Genomic DNA, 19,450 nt, shown 5'->3' with positions numbered 1-19,450 from the left:
CAGCAGTGTTATTCTCGTACATAGCGCAGATCACTTTAATGTATGTTTCTGGTATACCATATAACGATAAGACCTTTGTTAACGCTGTTCTATCAACAGAATCGAAAGCTTAGATTTCCTTAAAATATCCAACTCAAGACTATCTCCTTAAGACTGGTTCCCATCAAACCCAATAGAAGTATTCTTGAAGTAACTATATAATAGAAGTATTTTTTATAATAGAAGTAACTGTAATAGAAGTAATAGTATATAATAGAATAATAATATATAATAATAATAATAATATATAATAGAAGTAACTATTCTTGAGGAATTTTTGTTTCAAAGTGTCCAGTTTTGGTTTACGTCAACGGCACTTATAAAACTTTATTATATATTCCATATTTATTCCTTTATTAGTACTAGAATGCAATGATAAGCAATTTAAAAATGGTTCACAGGCATTTTAAAACGTAAAAAGGAGGGAAAGTAGATATGGGCTTTTAGTTTTCTTTCGTTTGTTTTGATCTCTTATCAAAGCCATACAAGTTATGGCAAGACCGCCCAGTCACTTCTGAATAGTTGGCCACACAAACTAAACAAGTTTATAAAGGAAGAGATAGGGTAATCCTTTATTGTATCAAACGGCCTTAAGTTAGTGTCTTAGTTCTGAGAACCTTTCAAAACTTACAAGTTAGGAAATGAGCTGGGGGCGGAGCTTAAAAACATCTTCCCATGCCCTAATGTAGACCAATGCCCATTTACAAAAATTTCATATCAATAGCAGTTCTACAAATTTTGTAGTTCTAAAAGGATCATTTTAAAGGTTCAAGGATCGCATTCTTCAGTTTTATATGTTCGACGATTAGCTCCCAATAGAGTTTTTGTCAATAATCCAAAACTTCCAGAATGAACCAGAATAGTTTCCCCTCAGTTGTTTCAAAGTCTTTTTTAAATTGAATTTGGCCTAAGCTAGAGTTTAGTTTGTGCACTGCCAACCCAATTAATGAAACAGAAAAGGAAACTCTGGAATCCCTTCAGAGGTGCACAACTAAATGTATTCGAGGTTTCTATTGCTTACACCTCTGAATCCCTTCAGAGGTGTACAACTAAACGTATTAGAGGTTTCTATGGCTTACACCTCTCGGCTCAAAAATTAAATTTACCTGTACTGGCTTATCGCCGAAAGAGACATTCAAACTGTTCAATCATAAAAACTTGTCCCACACAGATTTTAACCGGATCATTCTTTATCAAGCCGTCCTGGCCGAGTTGGTTGGTGCGCTGGATTCGGGATCCTTTGTCTGAGAGGACGCGGGTTCGAATCCCAGTGTACCCAATTCTTCAGTTGGGACGGGGGTCAGTGGCGTGACTCTGTAAGCTTAGCCAGAGTCGACCCAGCTCTAAATGGGTACCTGGAGAAATCTGGGGAAGGTAAACAGGAAGGGTGTGCGAAAGCACAGGATGGCTGGCCCCCAACCCCCCATTGCACTTCCTGGCTGAAGGGCCAAGAAACGGAGATCAGCACCGCCGGTAGGGACTGTAAAGTCTAATGCCGTATCCTTTACCTTTACCTTTAATTCTTTACGAACAAGAGGGCATGATCAAAAAACTTTTCAAGAACCGTGTCAACTCACAAGTGCGTAGCAAATTCTTTTTCCAATTGATGGTGAGTCTATGGAGCCCGTTAGGATACAATCTCTTCTGCGAGTATTGAGTCATTTATCGGTTGAAAAGGAATCAGTCGATTCCAGACAAGCCCTTAATAATAATTCGTGATTATGTAATTGCCAAATTCCCCTTTTCCTCTATTGCCGTTTTTATTCTTTTTTTATTTACTGCAATGCTTTTGTAATTTAATTGTTAAGTTTACTGATTTGCCCTTTATCTTTGATGATTTTGCTTTTTTAATTCCTTTTAATTTTAAGTGTTTGACTTAGTGTACTGTTTTGAATTTTCTTTTTCTTCTTAGCTTTTAGTGACATATAAAGCGAATTTGGCTCTATAGAGCTTGTGATAGTCTTTTGCAAATAAACATTATCTTATCTTATCCTAAGCCCTGGCGATTAGTTTGACTGACCTGAATGGTCAGGACAGTGTCTTCATTGACTGGTGATTACAAGATCATCTTATCGCAGGCAAGTGCGACTTAAGGTAATTTAAGGTCAGTTGTAAAGGATTATTAAGCACCCATAGTGGGTTGGTAGTTTTACCATGAATTAAAAATCGCTACAGGGACCCTGTGTTATGTAAGCTCGGAAACATATGTAATTAGATAATGAAGGTCAAATGTCGTCCTTTTTTGTAATCTCAAAAACCTGCAATATCCACTTATAATAGCTGTAAACAGACTTGACGTATGAGAGGGAGGGAAATATTCCTCCGCATCCAGGGGAAGAGGGGGAGGAGGGCTATCACCTTCTAATTCTGATTGCGGCTTGCTTTTTAGGCCTGGCATTTTTGAAAGGAAAGCTTGATTTTTGAGTTTTCGAAGCGTAAAACAAGATCCTGGACGTATATTTCGAAAGAATTTTATAATTATATTTTGGAAATCGTCATTGCTCAAAATATTGAATGCAAGAAATTATCCTAGACCCAAGAGAGTATGCCGGGGATAGTTAGGAGGTTTGACCCCACTCCCCGAGTTTTTTTCTGCCTGACTCGTAAAAACGTAACAAAATGCGTATAAACAAATTTTTGACACGTTTTTTAGTTTTTTTTTTGTAACCCTACCCATGAAAAAAAAAACTACGAAAAAAAAAAAAAAAATCCTGGCTACGACTCTGCCCAAAGCATTTTAAAAAATACATGCAAACAACTATGTTATAAATAAGAATTATGACGATCACTAAGCTATTACATTCGGAAGATCATATATAGTACACAACCTATTTGAGATTACGCTTGAAGTGATTGCCTTTGTTAACACTTAAAAAGTATTTTGCGGTATAATACGACAATTTTGAGAGAAATACTGCACTATTTTCTGATGGTACCGCAACTATACCGGGAAATGACTTTGATCACCGTATTTTATACCGCGAAATGACTTATTACTGGATATATACTGAACAATATCACCATACGGGAAAAGGGACAAATGTTTGCCTGCAACTACTAATGATAGACGGCAGAGTAGGCTAATGCAGAACTCGCGAGAATTCAAACTAATAAGAAACATGCTTCCAAGAGCAAATATTTTATATATCAGCCTGGCACCTCAACGAAAATAATTTTCAGCCATTGATATGTAAAGGTTGCTGGCACTACAAAGCAGAACAAACACTATACTAGGATGGAATAAATAATTAGTATCGGGTCACCGTATCTTGCTTCTTATGGGCATTACCTCTCTACTTTTACAATCCAATAAATTGAATAGTATACAGTAAAAGAAGTTATTGTAAATCCGTGGGAAATTCAGAATGGAGGACAATGGTGAAAAAATAAAATGCTATTTCGTTTTGAACTTATCTGTAAAACTTAATAATGTATTCAAATAATGTATTAAAAATTATCTATTGTTTAATTTTTACCTGATTTCTTGTTGTGTTTTATTCATTCAGTTGAAATGTAAGTGCACAGTAGCAGAGGTGCTGCTCAAAGCAAGCAGGTATACTTATCCCTTCAGGTATACACAATAATCACTTATTCCTTCATGTGGCTTAGGTCGTTTTGTTGTTCTATTGGGCCACAGAGTTGCCAAATCGCACACTTTTCGTGTGAAATGCCCTCTTTTCTTCATTGCACTCTTTCACACCACGGACCGGATTTGCACTCCTTTTGCCCACTATTTGCTCTTTGCACTCTTTTTGTACTCTTTTATGAAATGATAATAGAAAAAGTATGAAGCGAAATAAAAAACGGTGCTTGACTTGACTACAGTGAAGTCAGCTTTAGTTCATGACTAGTTTCTTGGACCTTTTATATTCTTTTCAAAACATTTGGATTAAATGGAGACAAAACTTTAACTAAACATTTGATGCAGTCAACTATAGCTCAGTTAAAGATCAAAGCAATCAAAATAAACACATGAAAATTTCCAGCAGAGGGTTACCTTTTAAGCTAAAAAAGAATGATACTCCTTATTTAAGCATTATTTAGAGGTTTATATACGTAGGGAGTCCTCCTTACTTTATTTCAAAACCCATTTGAAAAATTTAAAGGTAATATGTTTATTGATCGAAGGATAACTGATAATTATTTGTAAATAACATAAGAGTGGTCAGAACAGTGAAAGGGGCTGCTGTAATTTTTTTGACTTGTACTCTTTTTAGGCGTCAGCAGTTGGCAACCCGGTTGGGCAGCCCTTCTGTAACTCCCAAAGCGATAGTGTGGCCACTATTGAAGCAAGGCCTGTTTCATTTCTGGTTGAACCTGATCAGTCTGATCAGTCTGCTGAAGCTCATGAAAAGTATCCCATGCCTGGATTTGCTAAGCCATATCAGTCTGAATAGAATAAAAGCAACCAACATTGCTCAACAGGTTCTGGCCACTCATTTTCATGAAAAAAAACTCCATAAAACTTAAAAATTAACCTCTCCTCGGTCGAAATTACAAGACAATCAGTCTGTTGCCAAACAGCTTTCTGTTTGCGTGAGTTTCTGTTGTCAAACAGTTTGTGGTAATGAACTGTAGTAAGGAGCGACCCGGCTCAATAGTAACCGAAACTCTAAAAAATGGAATTTTGATACCAATAGTTACATAAAAAAATGATTTTAAATATACAACTTTCATCAAGATTAGTCTTACCTATCGAAAGTTACGAGCCTGAGAAAATTTGCCTCATTTTAGAAAATAGGGGAAAACACCCCCTAAAAGTCATACAATCTTAACGAAACTCACACCATCATATTCAGCGTATCAGAGAACCTTATTGTAGAAGTTTCAAGCTCCTATCTACAAAAATGTGGAATTTCACATTTTTTGCCAGAAGACAAATCACGGATGCTTTTTCTTTTTTTCTTTTTTTTTCAGGGGTGATCGCATCGACCCACTGGTCCTAGAATGTCGCGAGTGGGCTCATTCTAACGGAAATTAAAAGTTCTAGTTGCCTTTTTAAGTAACAAAAAAATTGGAGGGCTACTAGGCTTCCTCTCTCTTTCTTTTCTTCTCAAAATCTTCCGATTAAAATTATGAGAAAGCCATTTAGCCAAAAAAAAAAAATTAATATTCAAATTTCGTTTTAATTCTTTAGGTGCGGAGAGCCAAGATCAAAACATGCATTAATTAAAAAACGTCCAGAAATTAAATAAAAAAAAGTTTTTTTAAATGAAAGTAAGGAGCGACTTTAAAACTTAAAATGAACAGAAATTACTCCGTACATAAAAGGGGCTTTTCCTCCTTAACGCCCGCTCTTTACGCTAAAGTTTTTTACTGTTTTAAGAAGTAGAGTTAAGAGAAAGAGTCAAACTTTAGCGTAAAGAGTGGGGCGTTGAGGAGGAAAAGCCCCTTTTATATGCGAAGTAATATCTGTTCATTTTAAGTTTTAATGTCGCTCCTTACTTTCATTTAAAAAAAAAACTTTTTTTTTATTTAATGCCATAAAGGATTTACTAGTAGATTTACTAGTACTTTTAGTGTAATGATAATAATAATAATAATTAATAATTTATTTGTTACCCGCTTGTTTTGACAATTTAAGCGGAGTAAAAACGTTAAGGAAAGAAAAACAAAATAACACAAACAATACAATCAATACAGTCTAATCAAAGGGTGGTAAGTTGACAGGCCTCAGCACCTAATCTAGCATAGAGTTTTTTTTATAAACAAAAATAATATCAGTGGCACAAAACTTTCTAATAATCTTCTGATTTCTATAAGAACGTGACAGATACAATAAATATTTGCAATAACGAAATTACAGAACTCTTATACCTTGCAAATCTTGGTTATTAAAAAACGGGCGCAAACCGGAAAGAAACAATATCAGTACCAATATGATGGATCAGCACCTGTTATTGTCAGTCAGTTTGTTTGGAGTGAAGGATTATGCTAAGAACATGGGCGTTTGCATACAGAACTAGATTGGGGCTCCACCACCAATGGCGATAGGAATAGATAACTTTGATCACTTCGACGAAGAAAAATAACAATAGGTTACGGCTGTGAAATTTAGCTGTCATTAACACGTTGTATTGGGACTTTTGTTCGTAAAGATCCTTCACATGTGAACATCGAACTGTTGCTAGATTGTTTTTGCTTCTCTGAAAATAGACATGACTTCCTCCATTTCATGACTCCAAGCTCTAGTTACGAGCTAAGAGTTCCTAATCATCAATGATTCTTTTAGTACTATACCTAGGCAAAAATGAAGCAAGATTGGGAGTTCATATCAAGTGTAACTTAATCTGAAGGTTCGAATCTTGGAAATTTGGACGACTTTACAAAGCTATGTAGTACCATGTCCTTACACCGAAATCTGCTATGAGAGGAGTAATCTTTCGAAGTGTTTCGATATTGATAAATACTTTTTCATTGCTAATATCAAATGTCATTGCTGAGCGCTTTTTCATTTTTGTTTTTTAAAGGAAGTCAAAACAGACATACAAAATCATCTTAGTTCAATAAAACGTCAGCAAGTTCATTTTCTAACTCTTTCGTTGGCATTCAAAGCTGAATGTGGTCTGAACAGTCAGCAAAAAGGTAGTTCTAGCCATGACAAGGGGGAGGTACATATTAAACGTGTCCTTCAAGTGAAGGCTAATGCAACCTCAAGTGACTGCACTGCTTTGAATCATAATATTTTGTATAGTGCGGCCAATGTAGGTCTTGATGAGGATGACACGCTGTCTGATACCGAGTGACCTTTGTCTGCCTTTGTGAACGATTATTTTTAACGTTTTTATTGTCTTCAATGCGATGATTAACATTAACATTTTGTCGTAATCATAGTAACGCTCGTTTGCTACCCACTTAATTTTTCGTTTTTCCGTCTTATTTTTCAGACAATGCCATATCTCAAAGTCATTGTACTCTATTTCTCCCATAAAATTTGGAAGATAAAATTTATCTTCCTCTGGAAGATAAAGGAAAATAAAATTTATTTTACATTTTTTAGCGTCTTTTCGTTTTTTATGCATTTTTTCGTGACGCACAAATGCACTATTCTGCATTTTTATTTTCATGCGTGTTTCCTGCAAAATAAATGCGTGGTTTGAATCATGCTTTTCTGCAAATCGCAGCATGTGGGAACTAAGGATAACGCTGCACTCTCTGTGGCGTTAGCAATATAAGTCCTTTTAAACTTAGACTAAAGCCCTAAAATATCCTCTTATCAGTTCCCTATAATCCTAAGAGTAGTTAAGCTTAAATTCCTTTTTGATGTGTATTTTTTATTATATAATTCTTTTTCTGTGCTTTGTAGGAAACAAAAGAACTGCCGCTCAGAGTTTTGACCAAGAACTTACTCGTTCAAACAAAGCCATCGCCCTTAACTGTAACGCGAAATTTGACTCGGTTAATGGTGCTGAAGCTTCTGATTGGAGAGGTGGAAAACCAGTAAGAGTCATTAGGAGCTACAAGGCGAAGAAACATTCCCCCTACGCGCCCGACGAAGGAGTACGATATGACGGAATATATAAGGTATAAATATTACAAGTATAGACATGGTTGCCAATGATTTTATTTTCAACTTCCAAAAAGTTTTTTATTGAATATTTTTAAGTCCATTATATTCACAGATTTTAGTCGAAGATCTAAAATTACAAGATTCTTAAGTGTCTGTAAAATTATTGAAAAACACCTAGTGGTTTAGACTTCTATGGAGAAAATGTCGAGCTTTGTTTTGCTGTCTTACTATTCTTAGGCTCGGACTCGAATTGCTGTTGAGGATCGCCAGACATGGTGCATATTTTGCCCCCAGAGAAAAGAATTATGGTGATATAACAAAATTTGCTATACATATTTACCTAAAGTATTTGGTTTAACCGTTTTATTGAATTATTATTGATTAATCTTATATAGCACCTTCTCTTAATGAGTATTACGTTTCGTCGTAAAAGTGTTTTATATTTATTTTCATGTACAGCTGATGTAATTTTTTACATTACGTGGTTAATATAATAATTGTGAACCGAGTGGCCTGTGCAATTCTATTTATGACTCATATAAATCTCTTGACCTGGGAGTAGCACTTACTACTTTACATTTTTGTTGATATCGTTTTTTTGTTTTTATTTTGCTCCTTGGTTTATATATATTTTTTTAATATTGACATGCTCATGTCAGCTCCAGCTATTGGAGTAAATAAATATGTTCTGTTTTAACAATACTTTTTTTTTTACAAACATGTTGGAATTTTCATACCGATTTAGGTCTAGCAAGTTAGTTCTAGCATACTTTAATCTGGAAAAGTTCAGAGTGCTACCGCTCTGCTCTGTTTGCATTAATTTATTTGGCGGAAGAGAGGGGGAGGCGAACTTTTGTCAGAACTCGCCAGGAACAGGCAAACTATTCTAGGAATTCTGGCAAATATAGAATAACATCATAAAGTTTTGGATATTTAAAAGCAATTTTTTTTTCATTCACAAGGTGCTTCTTTTTGGAATTTTCCTTCTTACATCTCACCGTTCTTCTTCATTATTTGTTCGCTCATTTCTTATTGTGTTGCGAGAGCAACACTTTGGTTTGTCGTGTTTTTTTTCCTAGCACCCCGATTTCAGCTTATTCCTAGAAACTAATAAGGGTCTTGATGAATATGACTTTGCATTTTGGAAAGCCTCGTAGGGCTCTTGCCTTGGGCCAAAAAGGATGGTTTTTGCTTGTCCTTGAGCCAGAGCCAATAGTGTGGGAAGTGTCTTGGAGTTTTATAGCCTACTAGTGTCTTGGAGTTTCATAGCCCACTAGTTATTGGGGGCGCTTCGCCCCCCCCCCCCCAAGCCCCCCCCCGCGCGTAAGTCGTTACGCGCCATTGTACTTGTGTCCCTGTGTCCCACCTGTGAATATAGAAAGATATATATATATATATATATATATATATATATATATATATATATATATATATATATATGTTTTTAACTACGTAAAACTTGCGAATATACTACATTCTTCGATGTCCCATTGTCTGTGCATATAAATAGATTGTCAGGTTTGCCGACTCTTGAACATGCAACATAAAATTGTCCATGGGAAAAACGATCCGTATTCAGATCTATACCTGATTATTCTAATGATTGCCCTTGAGCTTTGTTGATGGTGATTGCTAATCGAACATTCCCTGTGTCCCCGTCGTCATTTATATATCCCCCTGTGCCCCCCGGCATCCCCCTTGTAGTTGTGTCCCTGTGTCCCGGTCTTCATTTGTGTCCCGGTCTCCCAGTCTGTAATTTCTCTTTGAGCGTCCCGGTCGTCATTTATATTCCCTGTGTCGCGGTGTGTCATAACTTCATGACGACATGTCATGACGACCGGTTGTCGTCATAACTTCATGACGACATGATGACATGACGTCACTCGACAGACATAACACACAAACAACTTATTTTTATATATATAGATGTGAGAGAGAACTATCTGAAGCTATGCAGTCAGGCTTTTGTTTCCTCAAACCATATTTTTGCTTTCGAGTGGAAAGCTCCGTTCTAGCAGGCAAGCAGGCAGGCACCAGTTTCAAGTTGAAGGTGGACTAAAATCTATAAGTGGTAAATATATGCGGCAATTACCCGGTCCCACAGCCAATATATCTTCTTTGAATGATCAATGGAAAAATTACAGAAATAAAAAAGTGGGGACCGAAAGTGCTGCCATCTATTGTTTCTACCCATTTCTGTTCGTGATTTCAGCTGTGTTTATCATTCGGTTTTTCGCACTTGGGATTGCAGTAGAGAAATGGTATCAGATGTACCTCTTAAACTATAGAAGTTCTCTCATTACTGAAGAAATTTGAGCTTATCCTTTGCTCCTTTCCAAGTGATGACGTTAGAAACTTGGCCTACGACAAAAAAGTCAACTTTTAAACTAAGACAGATGGATTTTTTTTTTCGACGGCAGTCGATTGCTCTTGATGAGCTGATGAAAATATATGTCATCCATGTTTTGGTAGAAAAACTTCTTCATGAGATGTACCAGTTTTAGGGTTTAAAGGGGTTGACAACTTCAATAGTAAGGTACACACTGAAACCCAAAATAAGCCGTTACAGAAATGGTATCAAGTATGCCTCTTAAACTTTAAAAGTTATCCTATTGCTAAAGAAATTAGAGTTTATCCTTTACTCCTTTCCAAGTGAGGACGTTAGAAATTTGGCCTACGGCGAAAAATCAACTTTTGAACTAAGACAGACAGATTTTTTTGTCGACGGCAGTCGATGGCTCTTGATGAGCTGATCAATGTGTATGTCATCCATTTTTCGGTAGAAAATTTCCTTTATGAGATATACCAGTTTGAAGGTTTAAAAGGGTTGACAATTTCAGTAGTAAGGTAAACACTGAAACCAAAAATAGGCCGATACCAATTGTGAGATACACAGGGGAGTTTTAAGCAACAGTCGGCTGTTAGCTCACAATCATCTTCCCCAATGAGGGGCTCGCAACTTTTGCCAGTTTGGTGTACCTACTATTTGTTTCCGGTGTATTTGAGGGTAAGACCAATTTGGTTCCAGCGGTAAGACATGCAGGGGACTTGTAAGTAATAATCGGCTGTTAGGCTACAGTCATCTTCAGCGATGCGAGATTCGCAACTTTTGCTAGTTGCAATGAGGGGTTTGCAACTTTTGCGAGTTGGTGTACCTAGTATTTATTTTTAAGATCCTTACAGATTAACAACTTCAGCGTTTAATCGAATATGTATGGTATCCTATGTCGTACGCTTAAATGATTTCTTATGTGTGTGTAGCTTATATATAAATAGCATAATATGTATAATATGTATGATTAATTGTGCTTAGGTTATATTCTTGACAGTATCTTCCTATTCGAAAGGAGGATTAGGGGAGCTCCGAGAACCATCCTAGAAAACTTCGTGAAAAGCAATCCAAAATTTATGGATGTTTAGACCTAAAAACGCATCTTCTTTTAAGTCCTCGTCCCTATCACCTCCTCTTGTAAATAAAAAACAACAAACAGATAAATTACTTAAGAACAGGAAAATAATCCGTCTCGAAGTATCGAACTGCATTCTCTTCTCGTTTTTTTTTTCTTAATTAAACTTGTTCTCAAGTAAATTACGCTAGCGGACATGTTAGTGCTAATCATGCTTAAATAAGATGTATCTTGGTTTTTGACAGGTGGCATCTTTATATATAACAAACGTTTTTTTGTTGTTGTTGTTTAATTATTGGGGGCAAGTCCAATAATTGAAAGGGGAAAATTTGAGATTTTATGGGCCCGGGTCCTTACACCCTTCCTGCACATGCGCATGCATAGATAATATAAGTTACCAAAAAAAGCCCCCCCCCCCTTTTAAATATTTCGTGCATCGACTCAAATTCATTACAAGGTAGATTTACGTGGTGCTTTTCATATTCATGGATTATTTTCTTCTTTTTCTTCTCAAAATATATTTTATTTTAACTTTATCAGCTCTTATTTTTGTAGGTTTCATTTTCTGCCTTTTTTTCCTTATCCCTATTTTATGGACTTGTCCTACTTTTATCGGGATAAGGGAGCATATCTGTCTTTTTTTATCGGAGGTCCAAAATCTCAGAACTATTCTTGACAAATGTCGTTATGGCGGCCTTCAGTATCATAAACTTGGTCCTGATAATTACCTTCACGTATTTCCAAACGATTTTTTGAGTTTGTTCGTGTAGTAATCAGGCCGAAGGCTAAGACAGTCACGCCACAGAACATTTTGGCTGGGACACTTCAATAAATTTTTCCACAAACGGGGGTTCACCTTAAGTTTAATTGAGGGGTAATACTGACGAGGCAATAATTTAGGGTGCTTGGAATATTCTTAACAACTATATATACGGGGAATCCGCAACTGTCATATATTGAAAGTAAATCAACGCCTTCTTCTTGTACAATGAGCAATTTGAATTGTGCCATTCCAAACTGCTCATTGCGATCACATACTTTTATGATTATCCCCTCTGAGAATAATTTCAGAGTATTTTCCTGATACTCACGCCTCTCTGATCGTTTTGTCCTTTATTGATTTACTCTGATTAGTTTCTTATGACTATTTATCTATAAACAACTTTATACACATTGACATATTTAAAAAATATGTGTTTTTTTGCTAATCCTAGGATCCCCTTAATTTACGTTCTTGAAACCAGTCAAAAAAGTAAAATGCTTCCAGCGTTACAAATTGTCCTCCTGGGTGCCTTGTGATTTCTATGATTTATATCTAAATGAAAGTGCTGAGTACTTTTATGCATCTAATAAAAAATGTCAAGATATCATTTTTAAGAAGTAACAAAATAGTTGGAAAAAGAAGTCGAGGCATGTCGTTGGTACGTTTTAAAATGCGAATTAAAGGTCCGCGATGAGAGAATTTGCCAATTATATGGGGCGTAGGGAGTGGCCTGTGGACAAAATGTGCTTACTAAGTATAAAAATTTGGCTTGTTCTGGCATATTTTGAAGTTGGTTTGTCGGAGGTTTTGGCCTATTGAATGTTTAGCTTTCATCCACCTCTTGGTGAGGTGCATCCTAACTAAACCATTTTTTTCAATAGATTCTACTTATCGCATATTCTTTGTGTCACTAAAACATCATCTTACCAAAGGAATGTACGTAGAAGAGGGGTTTCGGAGCCAGACAGCCCCCCCTGAAATCAAAGACTTCCTTAACTGGGCACCTCTTCAAATTACTGATTAAAATATATTTTCTTTTATTATCGACCCCCCCCCCTCAAGAAAAAGGTACAAAACACTTCATGCGTGACTGCCTTTCACGCATGCGTGAAAGGCAGTGACAGTGCAGTGACTTCATGCGTGACAGTGGCTCAAAGGAATGGAATCAAAAAACAAAAGTCTTTATCCCTTCTCCTAGTCCTCTCCTGTGCTTTACTGCAGGAGATATCCAAATAAATAATGTTTATTTTTTTCAAACGTCTTGGCAGCAGACCCCCTGTTGTTCTCAACCGATTTATTCAGAGGAAAGGAGAAATCATAAATAGTTATGAAATAAACTAGTTAGTATAAAATACATACTACAAGTAAAAAACAAAACTTAAAGTAATTGAATTTACTATTTGAAATTTCGTCAAAAAGAAGAACACATAAATCCCCATAGGCCTTAGATAATTTGCCCGCCCCCTTTGCCCTATCTAAACCACTACATGTAAATATATACTTACAAGGCGCAGCTACCGTTTTAGCCATCAAATGCTAGGTAATTTATAGAGCCACTTGATATGGCTTCAGACCAGTAACTTATAGAGCCAATCGATGTGGCTTCTGTGCAGTAATTTATAGAGTCACTCGATATGGCTTTTGAGCATTCTTTTATAGTCACTCGATATGGCTTCTGAGCAGTAATATATAGAGTCACTCGATATGGCTTCTGAGCAGTAATTTTTAGTCACTCGATATGGCTTCTAAGCAGCTTATGCACAATAGAAAGGGTAAAATGTTTTATTTTTTTTCTCTAAGGTTGTTAAATATTGGCCAGAAAGAGGTCACGCTGGTTTCATAGTATGGAGATATTTGATGCGACGAGACGATCCGTCCCCAGCACCATGGACCATAGAAGGGAAAGCCAGGATCAACCAGATGGGACTAAAAATGGTCTATCCAGAAGGGTAAGACTTTCTTTTCTATTCTTTTTCATCTTCTTTCAATCCTTTTGCGATGAGTGATTATCTTTTGGTTGGGTATCGATATCCTCGGGGGGGGGGGGGGGGGGGGCACACTTGTCAGAATAGTAGATGAAAGATGCATTATGGGATAAGAAACAAAAATATTGACATTTCAGGGACAGTCTTCCTGGTAATTAACATGCTGGCTGCCCTTAGATCCTTTCCCCTCCCTTAAAGACCTTGAAAATTACTTTTTTTCGAATTTTCATTGAAAAAATAATTAAAAAAAAACAATTCCCCCCTAGGTTTTTAAAAATAAATCTTTTTGTTTCTCCATTTAAACAAAAACACTGAAAATAAGCTGCAGGGTATATTTTTTTTAGAATCAGGGTCCCCTTTCAACGCTTGGAACGGAAACCATAACGACTTGAATTATTTAAAGTAACTCTTCCTAAGCAAGTGTGTAACCCAGCTTTGAATCCTCGTCAATGTTTGACAAAATGAATATTTTAAAGAAATTTATATTATTTCTTTTATAGATTTTCTGTTCCAGCTTACTTTCTCTTAGCCTTGCTTTTTTTCTCTTCTTTTAATTTCAATCAAATAGAAAATTTTAAACAAAATAGAAAAATTTCAGAAAGTGTCATGGGGAAAAAGGCTAGGAAACACCACTTTCCAAAGTAAAATAAAAATCCGTAGGTACTCACAGATCCGTCTGTTGAGGAGGGGGCGTAAAGGATTTTCCAGGGATATGGATTCGAAAGAACTGCAATGACTAGGGCAAAAACTTCCTATAGTTGCCCTTTGGACTAATGTCAGGGGTAGATGGAGAATTTACCAAATCCTACCCCTTCCTCTGTCAGGGTTTATGTATTAGTATGTTCAAACAGTATTTGGATATGTTTAGATTTTTTCCCTATATATCCCCTTTCAGTCAGGATATTTTGAAGTAATCTGTTGAATCTATTGAAATTTACGTAGATGCACGTGAATATGATATACTGACATTGCATTTAGATTCTTAAAAAAATAAGACATTTTTTCATTAACGGTCGCTTAAGAAAAGAAATTCCTGATTTTGTCCGTTAATCTCACCACCACTGACTCGACACTAGATCATTTTCACTTATTCAAATCAAAAAATAAAACCTATGTTACAAGGTAACGAGTGGACAAAAATTTCTATTTATTTTTGTTGACTTTATAAACCACCGAAGCTAGCTAAATCTCAAAGTTTTAAGCACAAATTGTTCACTTGCAAAGCGCAAATTGTCATTTTCCACAATGGTCATTTTAAGCACAAATTGTCATTTTTTAATGTTGACATTTTTAAGCAGAGATTGCTTTTGGACAAAAGCATTTCAAGAAGAGAATCCATTGCCCTTTTTAAATGTTGCTATTTCATCCTATATAAATCCCTCGTTTATTTTTTTTTTTGAATGGCTGATTGATTTAAACTTTCTTAAGTTAGATTTGGTTTTCGGTGAGTTTTAACGTTGACTCCATTTACTAATTTTTCTTCTCTTAACTCATATAGAAAATACGGGTAGTATTTTAAATAATGACGAAGACCACACTTGTATTATTGTATTTTGGAAAGGCAGTGTGGTTTTCGTCATTATTTACGTCACGCTTATGGGGAGCATTGACCAAAGATATTTGTGTTGCGAGAGCAACACTTTGGTTTTGTCTCTCTCTTTTTTTTTTCTTTTTTTTTCTATGCCGCCGATCTTAGCTTATTCCTGGAAACTGGTAAGGGTCTAACCTTTGCGGTTTTTTTACGGAAAGTGTGGACCTCAGGCGGGATTGATGAATATGACATTAAATTTTGGAAAGCTCCGCAGAACTCTTGCCTGGGGCCAAAAAGGATGATTTTTACTTGTCCACGAGCCAGAGCCTATGGTGTGCGGAGTGAAGTGGAGTTATATAGCCTATGTCAGAGAGGAGTATCTGAAGCTGTGCAGCCAAGCTTTCGTTTCATCAAACCATGTTTCTGCTTTCGAGTGGAAAGCTCCGTTCTAGCAGGCATGCAGGCAGGCACCACTTTCAAATTGAAGATGGACTAAAATCTATAAGTGTCAAATATATGCGGTAGTTACCCGACCCCACAGCCAATATATCTTCTTTGAGTGATAAATAGAAAAATTTACAGAAGCAAAATTGCGGCATTTTCCCACGGGTCCGAAAGTGCTGCCGTGATTTCGGCTGAGTTTATTATTTGTTATTTCGGACTTGGGATTGAGGTAGAGGAATGTTATCAGATGTACCTCTTAAAGTTTAAAAGTTCTGTCATTGCTAAAGAAATTGGAACTTATGTTTTGCTCCTTTCTAAGTGGTGACGTTAGAAAGTTGGCCTACGGCAAAAAAAAAATCAACTTTTGAACTAAGACAGATAGAATTGTTTTTTCGGCGGCAGTCGATAGCTCTTGATGAGCTGATCAAAGTATATGTCATCCATTTTTTAGTACAAGAATTCCTTCATGAGATATACTAGTTTGAAAGTTTCAAGGGGTTGACAACTTCAGTAGTAGGGTACACACTGAAACCAAAAATAGGCCGATACCAATTGTGAGACATGTAGGGGACTTGTATGGAAAGGTCGGCTGTTAGCTCATAATCATCTTCGGTAGTGAGGGGTTTGCAAATTTTGCTATTTGGTGTACCTATTATTTGTTTCCAGTGTATTTGATGGTAAGACCGAGTTGGTTCCAGTGGTAAGACATGTAGGGGACTTGTAAGTATTAATCGTCTGTTAGGCTACAATCATCTTTACTGAAGAGGGGCTTGTATTTTTTGATAGTTGGTGTAGCCTACCCATACTCACTGTAACCTAGAATTAAGTGTTTACGCAACGGGTACAAACGATAACGTAAAACAACGAGGCAGTTTCGTAATCATTAATAGTGTCATCTGTGGGTATTTTGATCCTGAGAAGTTACGGATAGCTTTATAATACCAACTAGATCATATAAGATACTGTTTCAAGTTTTCATCTGTCACGATGTCTACGATTGATAAGTATAACGTTCAACTGGCTGCAAAGTCAATTTAGTCCCTTGTTTCGGTATTTTTTTGTTACTGTTGTTTTTTCAACGCTGAGGAATAGCCTTTGATCATGTGATTACTGATCGCGTTCTTCTTTGAACATAACGTTTTAAAAGCTTCGATAGACTGACAACTTCAGCGTCTAACCGATAGCAAAAAAACAAAACCAAAGTGTTGCTCTCGCAACACTTTATTCGGCGAAGCCGGACAAAGGTTGCCGCAACACTTCACGTGGCTCAGGCAACGTAGGTCTAGTTTTCATTTTATTAGTTTAGGGAAAAAACACGCGAAAATTATTAATCAACAAACGTTTCTGGAATGTTGCAGAAGGAATAAAATTACAAATATTCCACGCACTTCCAGTTTCAAGATTCATATTAGAATCATGTGTTTTGGGGACGCTTCATGAATGACGTAATTTCAGTTTGGAATTATGGCGAAAGTGAATTCAAAATAAAACAAAATAAGAACCAATAAAAACAAGCCCAGTCCCAAAAGAACTACAAGATTAGCTGTAGAGAAGGCAAACATCGCAATAAGAAATAATTCCAATTTGTAATAAATACAATTAGTGAAATGAATGAACCTTTTTGGCTTGTAAAATGTTAGCTTTTATCACACAGTCTTGGCTAAACTTTTGGTTAAGAAGTAAGGATGCCTAGGCTATTTTAAAAAATGGATTTTTAACCGAGAACTTTTATTGTAAGTGTGTTATTGTTTATTATTTTCTTTGCTGAAGACGGCCTTTAGATATAGGCCGAAATATTAAATAGGTTTTGTCTGTTCATTGTCTTGGGAAAAAAAAGTCCTCATTGTTCTCTCTTCTGTATTTGTATTTTAAAACTAGAAAAGGTTAAATTTCAGGGTAATTTTGAATTGAACAAAACAGATAGAGAGTAGGATTTTCAGTATTTTTAATTATCTGCCAAGGGGTTTTTTTAAACAGCGGGGGGGGGGCACAGTGAATACAACTTATTTTCCATTTACGTGTGGTTGGTTTCGAAGGAAAGGGATGACTGCAGTGCAGCCCGTTGTCTGTATTATTTAATTAGAGTTCTTTTGCACTGATGTGTCGTTCTAATTAAAGCCATTTTACAAACCTCCGTCTTGATACGAATAGGGCTAATAAATGTGTAGATTATGTTTTGACTTATCTTTCGGGCTAAATGACAAAGACTGCACCTATGTAATTTATTTACTTAGTACTTATGCATTGTCCAGTCTTTACAGCCCCTTGGTAACCTAATGAAAACAGAATTATTGCCAGTGGTCTCTTGTTCGTCTTATGTTTGAATTTCGTGCGAAGTTCGAGCTTTTAAGATGATCTCTTATTCTAGAGACCGTCTTCAGCTCATTAGTCATTCTCAAGTAAAAAAAAAAAATTTGAATTCCGCGCGGAATTTAAATTTTTAAGATGATCTCATATTCTAGAGACCGTCTTCAGCTCATTAGTCATTCTCTAGTAAAAAAAAAAGTTTGAATTCCGCGCGAAATTTAAATTTTTAAGATGATCTCTTATTCTAGATACCGTCTTCAGTTCATTAGTCATTCTCTAGTAAAAAAAAAAAAGACAGTCGTTAGCGTCGTTAGCGGTGTCGTGTTTGTGTCCCAACAATGATTCCGACAAGAAGCATCAGGCAGGGGCACAGGAATCGGGGTTGGAGGTGGGCATGAGCCCCAAAATCCGATGAATTAACGTTTTTGTCTAGGCTTCCCTGTAATTTCCTTGGTGTTTGCTTGTTTCTATTCATTCTCTAGTAAAAAAAAGGCAATGGTTAGCGTCGTTAGAGCTAACGACTCTAGTAAAAAAAAGCAGAAGCTTAACACAATTTTCTAGTACCAATACTAGTACAATACTTTGCTTTTAGTACCAATCTAGTACCAATACTTCAACAAATTCAGCAACACTTTCAAGTTTTGGTTAATGGAAACGCTAGCAATTTCTTTTTTCAAAATAATGTAATACAACATTGGTATTTCATCAGTATTAGTCTAAAGAAAATTGTAATGATGCCATTAACGAAAACAAGTGTAATTGTTTATTATTACTATTGAAGATTATTATACTATATACAAAGTAAATAATTTACAGAGGTGCAGTCTGCGTCGTTTAGCCCCAAAGATGAGCCAACACGTAATCTGCATATTTATTAGCCCTGTTCAGATCTAAAAGGAGGTTTGTAAAATGGCTTTAAATTAGAATTACACATCAGTGCAAAAGAGTTCTAATTAAATAATGTTTTATTTCAAAGTTTTTGTACCAGATGCCAACAATATTTTGTCAAACTCGGGCAAAACCTGTAAATGTTTATTAATCAAATCATTCATAAAATGAACAGTAAGAAAAAAAAAACATCCCGAGATTCCACCGTTGTGGTAGTCCCTATTAAAATAATGTGTCATAATTTAAATTGAACATTTCCAATTGCAGGTATTTAGAATACATGGCAGAGAAAGAGAATTCACATTCAAAGAAATTGTCATCACCAAGAGCATCAAAACGCAAACTGAATGAAAGTCCTGTCCTAGAGACAAAAAATGCCTTTGACCTCATGATGGGAAAACGCTCAAAACAGTTCCGTTTTGCTCTAGACCCAGTCATTCTTGAACTGATCGCTGCCGACAAACCAAATGAAAAAGGTTGGAATGATTGCTTACAGACAGTAGCTGAAGGCAGAACTGTGTTTCTTGAGTCTGTTTCAAAGCAGTTTGACTGTGTTTGCTGTTGTGATCTTGTCAA

At 36.1% G+C, this 19,450-nt stretch overlaps 1 protein-coding gene across 1 annotated transcript in view; it reads left to right on the top strand.

Annotated features, from left to right (window-relative positions):
- Positions 1–19,450, top strand: part of LOC136036161 (E3 ubiquitin-protein ligase UHRF1-like) — a 178,392-nt gene that overhangs the window by 27,697 nt on the left and 131,245 nt on the right. The window contains exons 6-8 of the mRNA XM_065718225.1: positions 7,346–7,563; positions 13,520–13,668; positions 19,142–19,450. Coding sequence (XP_065574297.1) covers positions 7,346–7,563; positions 13,520–13,668; positions 19,142–19,450 — 676 coding nt within the window. The remainder of the gene's footprint in view (positions 1–7,345; positions 7,564–13,519; positions 13,669–19,141) is intronic.

The sequence above is a fragment of the Artemia franciscana genome, chromosome 2 (genome assembly GCF_032884065.1).
Source record: "Artemia franciscana chromosome 2, ASM3288406v1, whole genome shotgun sequence".
NCBI lineage: Eukaryota > Metazoa > Arthropoda > Branchiopoda > Anostraca > Artemiidae > Artemia > Artemia franciscana.
Note: the sequence above shows the minus strand (reverse complement) of the source record. Positions and strands in the feature narration are given on the sequence as shown.